Raw genomic sequence first — 15,303 nt, forward strand, 5'->3', positions numbered from 1 at the left:
CATCTGTGAACCAGTGTCTATTGAATATAAGAACTACTAGACATAGCTCAGTGATAAAGCAGGTACCTAGTGTATGCAAAGCCTTGGTTCTATTTCCTTACTACAAAAATAAAAAAAAAAAATTATGAGAAAAGTACTGTCAGGATTTTACTGCTTTTATCATCGTTTCATACACTCCCAGAATGTATTTGTGGACAGGTAGTATGCCCCGTCCCTGAGCCTCTAGTAGTTCCCTGGTAACTGTGGTTTGATGCTTTATTTCTAGAGCAGCTCTCAGTGCCAAAGGAGAAGGCAGCAGATTTACTTCTGGATGTGGAATCTGTAATTACTTTTTACTGTAAATCACGCAATGTTAAATACAGCACATCCCTGAGCTGGACTCATCTACTAAAGCCACTGGTGTGTCTGCAGCTGCCTCGCAGCGACCTATACAACTGCTTTTATGCCATCATGAATAAGTACATTCCCAGGTAAAATATGATTTGGTTGTGGTTATGAAAGTCCATTTCACTTTGAAATAAAGTTTGTTAGATTTCTTTTGATGGTAAAGTAAATAGGCCAAGTAATTTTTGAGGTTGCCAGAGGTATAATTGCTGTTTGACTTTGTTCTTGTGACAAACATTTAGAAAAATTTCTTGATTATGTATATGGGTGTCTTGCCTGCATGTATGTGTGTGTACCACATGAGTGCCTGGTGTCTGGAGAGGCCAGAATGTGACATCTGATTTCTGGAACTGAATTTACGGATGGTTGTGAGTCCCCATGTGAGTGCTGGGAATCGAACCTAGTCCTCTGAAAGAACAGCCAGTGCAGTTAAGTGCTGAGCCATCTCTCCAGCCCCCATTATAAAGATTTTTAAAGGATTCTTTGTATTAGGAAGTTGCACTACTAGAGTTGATATTTGTAGCTTAACTTTAGGTTTATTTGATGTTATTTTTACCTTACTATCTTTACTGAAAAGTAAAACTAACGGGATTTTGTAAGTCCCACTTTCTGTGAGGTGCTGGGATTGCAGTTAGGAATATCGTCCTGCATGTGCAGATAAGTGGCAGTACTGCCTCCGGGAGCTGCTAGGACTTCAGGCAGGAACCCAGTCCTACATGTGCAGATGTTGAACTAGTAAGTGAAATGTGCAGAGTCTTAGGAAGGTGAAATATAGAATGCTATAGGAATATGCTGTGGGTGACTTAATTTACCATCAGGATCAAGGATGGCTTCCCCAGCCAATGATGCTTTTGCTGAGACTAGACAGACATGTAGCTGCTTATGGAAGGGGCCATGGCAGTGGGGAGGGTGGGGAGGCCCTCATAAGGCCGAAAATTGTAGTTCCCACTGCTATGATTCTTCCTGCCTCTGTGTTCTACCTTAGCATTTGATTGTTCTGCATTTACCCAGTTGGGAAAGTATTCAGATTTAGGATTATTCTTACCAGGATAAATACAGTTCTCTCTGGGCCTTCTGTGTACTGCCATTTGTAATATCAAAAGGGGTAGATTGAAAGGTGGGCATGGAGGCTGGAGAGATGACTCATCAGTCAAGAGCACTGGCAGCTCATGCAGAGGACCTAGGTTCTATTCCCAGCACCCACATGGCAGCTCACAACTGTCTGTAACTCTAGTTCCAGGAGATCTGACACCTTCTGACCTCTTCAGACACTGCATGAACATAGTACACAGACATACATTCAGACAAAATGCTCAAATAACATAAAATACATTTTATAAGTTACAAAAAAACAACCAAACAAGCAAGCTGTGCATGGTGGCTCACCTGCAATCTCAGCACTTGGGAGGAGTGACAGGAGGATTGCTGTGAGTTCACAGTGAGCTTGGACTGCATCGTCAGTTCTAATCCAGCCTGGACTACAGAAGGAGACACTGTCTCAAAAGACAAAGATAACAAGACAGTGATAGTTGAAAGCCATAACAAACCACTGCATCGATGTTAAATATTGTATTTTACAGATGTAATGTTCATTTATGCCCTATGAATAGCATTTTTATTTATTTTTATTTTTGTAGTGCTGAGAATTGAACCTGTGTCCTTACACATGCCAAGTATATGTTCTACCACTGAACTAAATGCCCATCATTTAAAAATATTTTTAATGATGCTTTTTAAAGTTTTTATTACATTATTTCTCTATTGTGTATGTATGCATGCACATGTGTATGTATGGAGGTCAGAGGACAGTCTGTGGGAGTGGGTTCCTGGGATTGAATTTAGGTCATGAAGCTTAGTGGCAAACGCCTTTACCTACTGAACCATCTTGATGGCCCTAATTAATGATGCTTTCATGTTAAAGCTGTGATAATTATTTAGTGGACTTTTTGTTTGTTCGTTTGTTTTGGGTTTTTTTCGAGACAGGCTTTCTGTGTGTAGCTTTGGAGTCTGTTCTGGAACTCGCTTTGTAGACCAGGCTGGCTTCAAACTCACAGAGATCTGCTTGCCTCTGCCTTCCAAGTGCTGGGATTAAAGGTGTGTGCCACCACCGCCCGGCTATGTACTAAGTTTTACATATGGGAAGATGGTAGCATTGCATAATGAGCTAAGGCCCAGTTTCTGTGGTCAAGTCATGGTTCCTAATTTATTAACTGCAAGCAGTATGGCCTTCAGTGACATACTTGAACCTCAGTATTCTCATTTGTAAAGTGGGCATGGGGGTCGATAGGTTGTTTGTGAAGATAAAATGAAGTAAGTTTGTGAAATGTTTATTACAGTATGTGGTAGTGCTTCTTCCATAAGTAGCTAGCTTTTATTATGATGGCCTGGGCTTTCACTAATACATCAGAGAACAGTCTTGCCTCGCTCCTTTGTACTGAGTAGGTGCATCTCAGTACTAAAACTGAGGTAGTTTATGGAGACTGAGCCGTGAGTGAAACCTACAGGCCTAAATGAAGAGTTCATAGTACCACCTGACTGTAACAGACCACTGGGCAAAGTAGCCATGTTTTTAGTGCTTTTTGTTTGTTTGGTTTTAGATACAGTGGTTCAAAGGTCAGTAAGATCAAGCTACTGAAAATGGGCTGTCTTTGGTAGAGTATTTTGCCATGAAATAACTGTTCAGTTTTGAGATGTTAAGTACACAAATACACAAAGTGTGATGGCAGTAGTATCGCCAAATCTTGAGCACACCAACGATTTACTTGAAGGTGTGGCTTCTGTATTTCCGTCAGAGACAGCGTGTGGTCAGGAAGAGACATCCCTGTCTCCTGAGTACTGAGCTAGCATGTGGACCGCTCTGTACCTGATCCACATGGAGCAGATGTGTGGCTACAGTTTGAAGTCAGGGTTTGGGTAGCTCCCATGACCACCCTAGGCAGATGAGCCTGCTTGTGGCTGACTAGATAAGATGCTTCCTGAGTTAATAGTGAAAAGCCACAGGGAATTCAGGCATCAGAACACGTTTCTATCCTTTTGCAATTCCTCTTCTTTTGAAGTATCTGCACAGGAATGTGATATTTCTTTGGGAAAAGGCCTTGTGATAATAAAAATGGCAGAGTATATACTTGGTGACTTACTTTGAAACAGTATATAAATTTAAGTTTTTCGTCATACTTAGACAGCACCCTTTGAAGCTGGGCATTTAGTACTTTCTGGAATTTACTGTGGACACCTGGTACCTAGGCCATTTTGATAGTGTCTCAGGCTAAGAGGTCATATTCTGAAATGTCATCTGTGGTCTTTCCAGACTTATACCTTTGTTGAAAGACATTCCTCTCTGAACGTGTAAAGTGTGGTGCAAAACTGAAGCAGTCCAAGAAGTTTCTGCTTTCTTGGCAAGGAAGGAGGAGGCTGGACTCACTCTCAGGGCCCTCTAGATCTTTGGCTACCATGCCTGTGGCACAATAACCTAAATGCTATTTTTAGTGATCCCTGAAGTCCTTTCACTTGAGTGCTCCTGGGTTTGCCTCGAAAACCTCCCTCAAGTGGCTGCATGTCAGTCATAAGCAGATCTATGGAAAGATGTTAGAAGAGAGCTCTGCCTGGCTCTCAGAGAGCTTGCTGTGAATGCTGGGATGCTCTGACAGTGAAGGAGGAAATGGTGTTTCAGGAGGACTGAATGCCAATGTGATCGTGTATGACCTAGTAATGAGAAACTTTGCTTCTCTTTCTCGTAGGGATTGTTCCCTGAAGGGGAGGCCATTTCATCTCTTCCGATTGCTCATCCAGTACCATGAGCCTGAGCTTTGTTCTTTTCTTGATACAAAGAAAATCACTCCAGACTCCTATGCACTCAACTGGGTAATAAAGTGAAAGTAGGAACATTTAATGAAAAATAGTTTCTATAAAACTATAGTTAGTTAGAGGCAGGAAAGAATGTGGGTTCAGGGCTAGGCTGGGCTATGTAGTAAAATGCTGAATCCCCCCAAGACCCCACAACATTAGTCTTTTGTTATTTTACATATATATAGAAATAGCAGTAATATATTTCATATATATTAGTGAATATTATGTATTTATATACTTACATATGATATGTATTAAAACTAATTTTTATATTTTTGTAAATATATATATATATAATGCTTATAAACTTTACGTGTTGAAACTATTGATAGTGTATATATGAACTGATCAATAATCATGAGGAAAGCTAAAATTACCAAATGGTTAATAGAAAAGACTATAAAAGAGTGCTTTTCCTTCTGTATGTATATTTTCAGTGGGATGTCTCATTCTAGATCTGATAGTTTCTCAGATCTTTGAGTCTCAGAACCCCATATGCTCTTAAAATTTTTTGATGATTCATTGTTCATATGGATTATGTTGACTAGGAGGTAAAAACTAAGGAATTTTAATTATTTGTTGTTAGTTCATCTAAAAGTAATGCTAAATCTGTTATATGCTAACATAATTAGCCTACCTTACAGTGAAAAATGTCTCTATTTCCCAAAGAGAGTAGTGAGAATAATGCAGTTATTTTTTATTTTCATGTTTCATTATTGCTCGCTTAAATTAAAGACAGATGGGCTTATATAACTGCTTCTAAATGTATTCAGTTTGTAATGTTATCTCGTAGTCTTCTGAGAATTCTGCTCATGAATGAGGGAATGAGTGTGAAATAGACAACTAAAAGTCTTAAGAATTTTTGTGAAATAGTGGTGGTTTATGAATTTCCCGGTACAGAATCTTGGGGATTTTAGGATTCTCAGATCATACTCTGAGAATGCCCTACTAGGCTGACATGAAGATATTCCTACAGCATTGGTTGAGTGCTAGAAGACTACTAAGGAGCTAAACATATTCTTTTTTTTTTTTGCCACATGTTTGTGATATGTGTCTTTTTTTTTAAGATTTATTTATTTATTATATATACAGCGTTCTGTCTGTATGTACCCCTGCCCAGCAGAAGAGGGCACCAGAACTCATTATAGATGGTTGTGAGCCACCATGTGGTTGCTGGGAATTGAACTCAGGACCTCTCGAAGAGCAATCAGTGCTCTTAACCTCTGAGCGGTCTCTCCAGCCCTAAACATATTCTTTGATCATACCTTACGTACCGTTTCTTTAGGGAGCTTCCCATTCTGCCTCCTGGTAACTGTGTGAGCCTAGGCAGTTGGCTCAGAGCTCCAGTTTCTTTATCTGTAAAATGGGAATAATAATATAATAATGTCTCAGGAGATGATGGGATCATTTAGAAATCATAAATGGTAATTCGAGCATCCTAACTGGTTTCATTTCCAGACGCATTAAATCTCAATAGCCTCTGGCTCAGTTCTCTGTCCAATTTTGTCATTTTGAGTTAAAAATAAAATTCATATAAAATTGTAGCATCCCTGAGTTTATATGTTGCCATTAAACCTATTTATTTTTGTTAGAATAGGGAATTATTTCTTTCTTTTTTTTTTTTCTTTTTTCTTTTTATGAACATTAGTGTTTGGCCTCATGTATGTCTGTGTGAGGGTGTCTGGTCCCCTGGAACTGGAGTTACAGATAGTTGTGAGCTGCCATGTGGACGCTGGGAATTGAACCCCGGGTCCTTTGGCAGAGTAGTCGGTGCTCTTAACCTCAGAGCCATCTCTCCAGCCCCGGGAATTATTTCTTAAGCATTTTAATGATTAATGTTGGTCTCTGCCTAGGATATGACATTTCCATTGCCAAAACTCTACATTAGTACTGTGCTGTGCTAGAGGGTTTAAAATGTGTGCTAGAACAACCAAGTTCTCTCCAGCTGGTCTGCCAGATAGTTTGCCTTTGATGAAATGCAAGGTGTTTTGTTGTTTTTTTATTTGGAACCCATGACTGAGAAATGTAATGGTGTCTTTAGTTTGGCTGAGGTTAAGGATGGCTGCATATTCTAGTTTATATTCATACCTTCCTGTCTGCATTTGTTATAGTAATTTTTTCAGAAAAAAAAAACTGAGAAAGTATTTTGCAGCAGCATTTTTGTGCTTTAAAGCCTTCTGGTTAGATGCTCAGCTATGGGCTGTGGAATCATGGGCTTTTCCTAGTCCTAGCACCACAGCTCAGCTCTATGAACTTAGGATAGTTACGTCATCCAAGTCTAGTCCTTGTCTAGGGAGAGAAGCTTACTCTTAAGGCCTACTGTAAGAACTAAAGGTAATTAATAAACAGTACATAACAATAAGTTAGTGCCTGATACAAAGTCTCCACTAAATATTTATGTTCCTTTTAGCCATGAGATACTTTAAATGTAATTCTTTAGATGTAGTTATTTTTGGGCTTAAGGAAAACTTAATAGCTAGTGAAATTAGATCTTCATGTGCTTTAAAACACAGGTGGTAGAGAAAGTTATAAATTAGTAATTCCTTTTACTTGAAACACAAAGCCCAGAGAGCTCCCAAAAATCTAAAAAATTGAAGAATTTGAGTTTTGTCTCATATTTCCGTGATGTATTTATAAGTAAGCTTTGGGAGCAACTGACATTAGTACTGAGTTGAGCTTTTACTGGAATCCTTAAGCTGCTGTGCTGGATCCTCTTAATTACCTTCTAAGCTGAACGCTTTCTGTAATCAGTAATAATGTGTAACTCACCTTACAAGTTCTGAATAGCACATACAATACGATGGAAGAGGTATGTCTTGATCACTCTAAAGTTAGGTTAACTATCTCTTCTTAGCACTGGAGAAAATGAGTATTCTTTTGTGTTGTTTATTTTTGTTTGTCACAGAAGTAGAAATGGAAGCTTTAATGAGGGTAAATGACGTGCCTTAAGTCACACGGCTAGTTAAGTGGCCCCAGTGTCCTGCCTTTGGGTTCCATATGCTAAAGTTAAGGTACACATTAAATGCCAGGTGCAGATGATTTACTATGATGTTACTGACTAGTTTGCTTCACTAACTTGAAAAGGCTGAGTCAGCTCCAGTGGTTTATGTCTCTGTCTCTCTCTCTCCTGACTGTAGCTTGGGAGTCTTTTTGCACATTACTGTTCCATTGAAGTCACTCAGGCGATATGGGATGGATATCTACAGCAAGCAGATCCATTTTTTATTTATTTTTTAATGTTAATTATCCTTGTAAATACAAAGTAAGTATCAAGTATGTTATTCTTTTTTCAACTTTTGATATGGTGCTTTAATATTTAACTCAAGTTCACTTGGTTCCTTTTTACAGAGAAGTTATTTCAGCACAAGAGTCTGAGAGCAAAGAAGAAGTTATCCGTAAGTAGTGTAAAATAACACTTGAGGTCATGTGATCTGCCTCTAACACAGTTACCTCATCCAGAGTGTTACAGGGTGGATGTGGCAGAGTTCTGAGGTTTCATTCAGCTCTCAGGTTCTTAAGCACTAGTATCCACAAGGCCCTGGGTCCAGTTCCCAGCATTGTGTACAGGATGAAAACAGCCCATCAGAGAACCACTGCCGAGATTGTTTATATGTTGCTTATGTTGGAACTGTTGTAACTTTAAACAGGGACAGTTTTCTTCACAAATAATTGTGAAGAAAATACTTCATAAATAATTGATTAACTGTTGCCATGTCTGTAATTGCGTTTCAGACTTCTTGGAAAACACTCCATCTAGTTTGAATCTGGAAGATATAGAAGACCTCTTCTCTTTGGCTCAGTATTACTGTAGTAAAACACCAGCTTCTTTTAGGAAGGTAAAAGATGAGAAATGGCAAACTGGTCTGTGTTGGATGTTTTATGTTCTTGTTTACATTGTAGTCACTTCAGTTAAAATATTTCAATTGTGGTTCTTTTCCACTTTTTAAAAAATGTGTTAGTTTGTTTTTGTGGTCTCTCACTATAAATTCTCTCCCTAATAGAGAAATGGACTAAATAGACACTGTCAACATGACTGTTGCTGCTCAGTGGTATGTTTAACAGGAAGGCTTTTATTGTAGATATGAGAGAGAACAGCCAGAGGCACCTGGAAGAGTCCACAGCAGAGAGGAACATGGCTAGCAGACTGGACCTGGCCATGAGAGAAGCAGGAGCCGAGCAGAGAGAGGAAGAGTGTGGGAGAGTAGAAAGAAGAAAGTAGAAAAGCCTGAACACACACACACACACACACACACACACACACACACACACACACACAGTGGGAGGGAGAGAGGGAGAACGAGCCAGAGAGAGAGACCAGAGAGGAAGATGAAGACAGAAAGGGGAGAACAAAGAAAGAGGACAAAGAGTGAGCATAGTGGAAATAGCAGGGTTATAAGGAGAATGAGTAACTCGGGAGAGTGGAGGGACTTCAGGGTAAGGGCGGAGGTAAGAAGAGCTAGGATGCTAGCATTGACTCTGAAATGTGTAACAGGTACTTGTGATGCTGAGGGAGCCTGGAGGCCAGCATGCACTTTAGTATGCTAATAGCCACCACAGATAGTCATTTGTCCCTTCTGTCAGTGATAAGGGAAATAGCTCCTCTTGATAGAGGGCAACTGACTTCACAAGTTCCTGAGGAATGCTGGCTTTTGTCTAACTGCCAGAATTTGGGGGAATGGAATTTCCTTTAGACTTGACAAAAATTATAGCAGGAAGTATCTTGCCTTTGTTCTGTTTCTTTGTTAGTTTCTAGTCATGTGGAGATTATTTCCCAAATTAGTGCTTTTGTAACTTTGGAAATTCAGTGATCCAATGGTGGGTATGTAGTTAGGTCTCCTTTATGTGGAGTTGATCCTTGGGTAACCATAGATATGCAGAACTGCTTTACTGGGGTCACTTTACCTTAGAAGCATATATATATATATATATATATATATATATATATATATATATATATATATATATATAATATGTAAATATGTAAATACAACCTGGTCAGTCCATATAATGTTACTTGTGTGTATGTGTTTTCAGGGCTGACTACTTAGTATTAGATAACTAATGGGTGTCCTCTTCCTGGGGAAGATTATTCTCCCACGCTCAGCATTCCTAAATTGCCTGAGACCTCATGAACTTCCTACCCTTCCCACGTTAGCATGTCTATTGATGTCTTGTTCAGGTCATATTTAGGCAGTTGTGTTGGTGAAACTTCATGGGTATAGCTGCTGATGTTCTAGGAAACATCTGTCATAGCAAACTTTCTGTTCCTCTGGCTCTTACAGTCTTTCTGTCCCTGAGTCTCAGGTGTAGGAGTTGTGTTATAGATGTATCAGTGGGGACTGGGCTCCACAACTCTGTTTTGATCGGTTGTTATTTCTGTAGTGTTTCTGTCTGTTGCAAAGGGAAGTTTCCTCAATGAGGAGTGAGCGCTGCACTTACTGCAGATTTCATGATTTTATTTCTCTTTACAGCTGAACAGTATTCTACAGTGTATGTGGACCACATTTTCATTATCTATTTGTCAGTTGAAGGGCATTTAGGTTTGCTTCCAGATTTTATCTTTTGCAAATAGAGCAGCAATGACATGGCTGAGCAGAGATCTGTAGAGTAGAATGTCAAGTCCTTTAGGCAGATGCCAAGGCATGCTATAGCTAAGTCACATGGTAGATTTATTTTTAGATTTTTGAGAATTCTCCACACCGACTTCCGGGGTGGCTGGAGCAGTTTCCAATCCCACCAACTGTGAATGAGGTTCCTCTTTTCTCACACCCTTTCTAGCATTTATTGTCAGTTTTATTGATCTTTGCCATTCTGACTGGGTTAAGATGAAATCTCAAAATTGTTATGATTTGCATTTCCTGGATTGCTAGACATGATTAACATTTTTTTGAGATATTTCTTAGCTAATTTTTTTAAAGATGTATTTATTTATTATGTATACAGCATGTATGACTGCAGGCCAGAAGAGGGCACCAGATCTCATTACAGATGGTTGTGAGCCACCATGTGGTTGCTGGGAATTGAACTCAGGACCTCTGGAAGAGCAGTCAGTGCTCTTAACCCCTGAGCCATCTCTCCAGCCCTTCTTAGCTATTTTTACTTATTCTTCTTGAGAAGTCTCTGTTTAGATCCCAAGTCCGTTTTGAATAGATTGTTTGGTTTTTTTTGACCCTTTTTTTAAAAAATTCTTTATGTATTCTGGTTATTAATCCTCTGTTAGATGTGTAACTGGCAAGTTCTCTTCCATTTTGTGGGCTCCTTCTTCACCCAGTTAATTGTTTCTTTGGCTGTGCAAAGCTTTTTAGTTTATTGAGTCTCACTTGTCAGTTGTTGGCCTTAATTCTTAGGCAAATGGAGTCCTATTCAGAAAGTCCTTTTCTGAATAAAACACCTATGTTTTCTTCTATCAGTTTTGGTGTCTTAGGTTTCATGGTTAGGGCTTTGATACATACGAAGATAGTTTTTCATTAAAGGTAATAGCTACAGGTATAATTAAATTCTGCATGTTTTCTCAGTACCATTTATTCATTATACCATTTGCTAAAAATACTTTCTTTTCTTCAGCATGAGTTTTTAGCATCTTGGTGAAGTCTAAATGGCTGAAGCACATGCACTCATGTTTGGCTCTTTGCTTTTGATCCATTGGTCTACATGTTTGTTTTTTGAGCCAGTACCATATTGTTTTTATTGCTGTGGCTTTCTAATATATCTTGAGATCTGGGATGTTAATCCCTCCACCATTCTTCTTTTTGCTCAGGATTGTTTTGACTATCTAGGGTCTTTTGTGGTTCCATACGAATTTTAGAATAGTTTTTTTCTATTCTGTGAAGAGTGAAATGGGGGTTTTGATTGTGTTGAATCTGCAAATGGCTTTTGGTAGAATGGTCATTTTCATAATATTAATTCTACCAATGCATGAGCATTGGACGTCTTTCCATTTTCTAGTGTCATTATCTCTTTCTTCAGAGGTTTAAAGTTTTCATTATCGAGGTCTTTCACTTCCTTGGATAGTTTTATTCATAGATATTTTCTTGATGTTGTTGTGAATCAGAGTATGTCCATGATCTCCTTTTATGATTTGTTTGTTTGCTTAAGTCTCTGCAACTACCACAGCCAGCAGAGTAGTGATCTGTGGGAGGCAAGAAGGCAGTTTGGTTTAACATGACTCAGTAGCCAGTGTTGGTTGAAAGTTCAGGAGCCTGACCCTCCATAGTTTATCTTAAGCATATTAAACACACATATTAAAACAGCACAATTTGGTGAAAATTTTTCCTAGTGGTAATTAACTTAATTCTGAGCACAATAAACCTTAAGACGTGACTACATTAAAACTCTTGGTAAAGTACATGTGACACCTTCCATAAAGATAGGTTCTTGTTGTTGGTTGGATTTTTTTACTTTTGTTTCTTTGGGGTCCTGCCACCCAGATCACAAGTAAATCACACACATGAGGCTTATTCTTAATTATAAATGCTTGGCCTTAGCTTGGCTTGTTGTTTGCCAGCTTTCCTTAAGTTATCCTGTCTGTCTTATGCCTCTGGGCTTTCACCTTTCTCTATTTCTGTACACCTTTCTTTCTTACTCTGTGGCTGGCTGTGTAGCTGGGTGGCTGGCCCCTGATGTCCTCCTCCTTCTCTGGCTACTTCTTTTCTTTTCTCCCAGATTTCTCCTTCTATATATTTTCTTTGCCTGCCAGCCCCACCTATCCTTTCTCCTGCCTTGCTGTTGGGCGTTCAGTTCTTTATTAGACCATCAGGTGTTTTAAACAGGCAAAGTAACACAGCTTCACAGAGTTAAACAAATGCAACATAAATAAAAGTAACACACCTTAAAATAATATTCCTCAACAGGTTCCATAGATTGACAAACTCACTATGAGGGTCGGGGGGGGGGGGGGGGGAAGGTATCCAGTGTGGTTTCTGTCATACAGATAGTACAGAGGTAACCTAGCTCTTAACCACCTCCTCTCCCTGACTTCTGGGTGGAAACAGGTCCATACATCTCTCTGTTGAAGAGACAACCTTGTGTATTTAATATTCCTGGTTCCCCTAGTGTTTATCTGTGAGCACAAGAGCCTCTGTGCCTCCTACATTTGTTGTCGATGTATAGAAAAACTACTGATTTGTGCAAGGTGATTTTGTATCCAAACATGCAGTTGAATTTGCTCAGCATTCTGAGAAGTTTTCTGGTAGAATTTTGGGGGTCTCTTCTGTATGTCATCTTCAAATAGGGATTCTTTGACTTCTTTTCCTATTTGTAATCCTTTAATTTCCTTCTCTTCCCTTATTGCTCCAACTAGTGCTTTGAGCACAATATTTTAGTTAGTTGGGCCAAGGATGTATCTCTCTTATTTATCTTCACAAAGAACCAGCTCTTAGATTCTTTGTATTGTTTTATTTCCTTTTTTTTTTTTATAAAGATTTATTTATTCGTTATGTATGCAGAAGAGGGCGCCAGATCTCATTACAGATGGTTGTGAGCCACCATGTGGTTGCTGGAAATTGAACTCAGGACCTCTGGAAGAACAGTCAGTTCTCTTAACCTCTGAGCTATCTCTCCAGCCCCCTGTTTTATTTCTTTATTTCTATTTCTGCTCTGATTTTTTTTATAATTTCTTGCTAATTACTGGGTTTGGATTTAGTTTGTTCTTGTTTTTCCAGTTTTTTAAATAGCATCATTAAGTCATTTATTTGTGCTCTTTCTGATTTTTTTTTAAAAATAGGCAGTTAGAACTGTAAATTTCTCTTATGGGATGCTTTCACTGTGTCCTAGAGGTTTTGTTGTGTTGTGTTTTCATGGAATTCTTTATTTCTTTTTTATTTCTTCTTTGACCCATTCATCATTGTGCTCTTACTCCAGTGCTGGGGTTCAAACCCACAGCCTTCTTACTCTCTTTTGGACAGGTCTTGCTCTATAGCCTGATTAGCCTGGCTCTTGCTCTGTAGCGCAGGCTGGTCTGAGTTGATGCAGTACTCCTGTCTCACCTTCCCAGTTAACAGTGGGCACCGTTAACACCAGGCAGACCAGTGTCTTGAGCATGCTAGGGAAGCTTATTCTACTACTGACTGCTTCAGCCCCAACAGTTAATGTTTAATGTAGGTGTTAGGATAGAACTGTGTAGAAGGATTCTTCTTAGTCTTTGATTTTGTGTGAATTCTGACAGAGACTTTATGACACACACACACACACACACACACACACATACACATACATACACACACACAGAGTGAACTTTGAGATTATGTGTTACTAAGTTTTAAAAAATCAGTTAGACTCAAGGTGGTAACAATTTTACATTTTATCATAGTTTAATGGAAAATACTTGTAGGAAGAACATTTTGATTTTCCTTGTAATGTTCACCGTTTTCTCTTTGTGTAGGACAATCATCATCTCTTTGGTAGTACACTGTTGGGAATCAAGGATGAAGAGGCAGATCTGAGCCAGGCTCTGTGTCTGGCTGTTTCGGTGTCAGAGATCCTTCAAGCAAACCAGCTGCAAAGGGTAAGCCAAGGAAAGCCCCGTCCGAAGCTGTGCCCTGGAAATGTAGAGAGCTGGGGCTGCAGTTACAGCTGAGTGTTAGCACGGATTTTGTATGACCAAGGCCCTGGGTTCAGTACCTGCTACCGACAAGAAATAATCAGCATTCCCACACAATTCATTTACATCACATTGCCTAGAGATAAGGATGCTCCGTCTCCTGTCCATGTGGCTTGTGTATTTGTACTGCCAACAATTATTCTCGTCTCTCTTGACAACAGTTTCCCTTTTCACATGTCATTAAAGCCAGTGAACATGGAACTGTGTGAAGAACTTAAAAGGTGGACTTAGCCTCTGACAGTTAAGTCCTGGGCAGTTACACAGCTTGCTGAATTATAGTTTAATGCCATAAAGCAAACCAAAGAGAGTTATGAAAATATGTCATGGTGTTCTAGTGTGTTCTTCATAAAAATATGAGTCAGTTTAATGAGTGAGCTTTCTGGGTATGTGCCGAAATAACAGTACCATGGCTAAGCTCTGGACTATGTGCTGTATTTCCAAGACTATGCCTGGAAGAGGCTCAGCTCTGAGGAGATGGGGCTTTTATAGCACATCAAGTTCAACTTCCTACTGTAGCTCTGTCTTTGTCTAGGCTTGTTGTAAACAGTCACGTTTTTCTTTGCATAAGTAACATCAAAAAGAAAATAAAGTCCAGGTTAAAAAGACTCCTAGCTCCTCCATATACTTAAAAATGTTTAGTTCTTTGAATTGGATTGCTGGTAAATTTGTGGACCTGAAAATAATTTTTTTTTTTTTTTTTTTTGGTTTTTTGAGACAGGGTTTCTCTGTGTAGCTTTGCGCCTTTCCTGGAACTCACTTGGTAGCCCAGGCTGGTCTCGAACTCACAGAGATCCGCCTGGCTCTGCCTCCCGAGTGCTGGGATTAAAGGCGTGCGCCACCACCGCCCGGCCTGAAAATAATTTTATCTGGCACTGTGTTTAAGATAATAAAAAGTGTTGATTTCCACTATATTTAGTATTTCAGCTCAAATTGCCAGACTCTTGCTACATATTGAGACTTTCAAGCTCAATACATAAAAAAATATGTGTTAACTATTTAAAACAGACATAAGTATTTAGATCCTAAAAGTTACTTTTTTGTGTCTATACAAATTGGGTCCTCCTAATTCCCTGTGAGATCCGTTTACAAAACACTTGTTCCCCATATTTTGGTTTCTTTTCACAGTTCTGTCATGTGATGTGAACTTCATGTCAAATTCCAGAATGTCAAATGTTGTTTCCCTTTTAGGAAGGAGTCCGGTTCTTCGTGGTGGACTGCCGTCCTGCAGAACAGTATAATGCCGGACATTTGTCGACAGCGTTCCACTTAGATTCAGACCTGGTTAGTACGAGTGCACGGCAGATGTTCTACAAGAGACAGTGCTTTCCTCTTTGGCTCGTGACCAGATTTCGTGACCTGATGAGGATGCTTTCCTTTTGCTTAAGGCAGAGTCTGTCTGTGGGTAGGGCTAGAGTTCCCTTTTCTCCTGGGGTCAGTGTCATCATAAATAGTGACAGCTGTTAACTGTGGCTCAC

The 15,303-nt window shown here is 39.3% G+C and overlaps 1 protein-coding gene and 1 long non-coding RNA gene across 3 annotated transcripts in view; one reads left to right on the top strand and one right to left on the bottom strand.

Moving 5' to 3' along the window:
- Tbc1d23 (TBC1 domain family member 23) overlaps positions 1 to 15,303 on the top strand; it is a 56,320-nt gene that overhangs the window by 19,716 nt on the left and 21,301 nt on the right. For both annotated transcript variants that reach the window (XM_059276803.1, XM_059276804.1), the window contains exons 4-10: positions 266 to 470; positions 4,122 to 4,245; positions 7,368 to 7,492; positions 7,579 to 7,625; positions 7,963 to 8,066; positions 13,610 to 13,732; positions 15,017 to 15,109. In XM_059276803.1, the coding sequence (XP_059132786.1) occupies positions 266 to 470; positions 4,122 to 4,245; positions 7,368 to 7,492; positions 7,579 to 7,625; positions 7,963 to 8,066; positions 13,610 to 13,732; positions 15,017 to 15,109 (821 nt within the window). The remainder of the gene's footprint in view (positions 1 to 265; positions 471 to 4,121; positions 4,246 to 7,367; positions 7,493 to 7,578; positions 7,626 to 7,962; positions 8,067 to 13,609; positions 13,733 to 15,016; positions 15,110 to 15,303) is intronic.
- LOC131922125 (uncharacterized) lies at positions 13,511 to 15,247 on the bottom strand. Its single transcript, XR_009382218.1, has 2 exons — positions 15,107 to 15,247; positions 13,511 to 13,723 (listed from the first exon to the last, which is right to left on the bottom strand). It is a non-coding gene; the product is annotated as an uncharacterized LOC131922125 (long non-coding RNA).

The sequence above is a fragment of the Peromyscus eremicus genome, chromosome 12, assembly GCF_949786415.1.
Source record: "Peromyscus eremicus chromosome 12, PerEre_H2_v1, whole genome shotgun sequence".
Lineage (NCBI taxonomy): Eukaryota > Metazoa > Chordata > Mammalia > Rodentia > Cricetidae > Peromyscus > Peromyscus eremicus.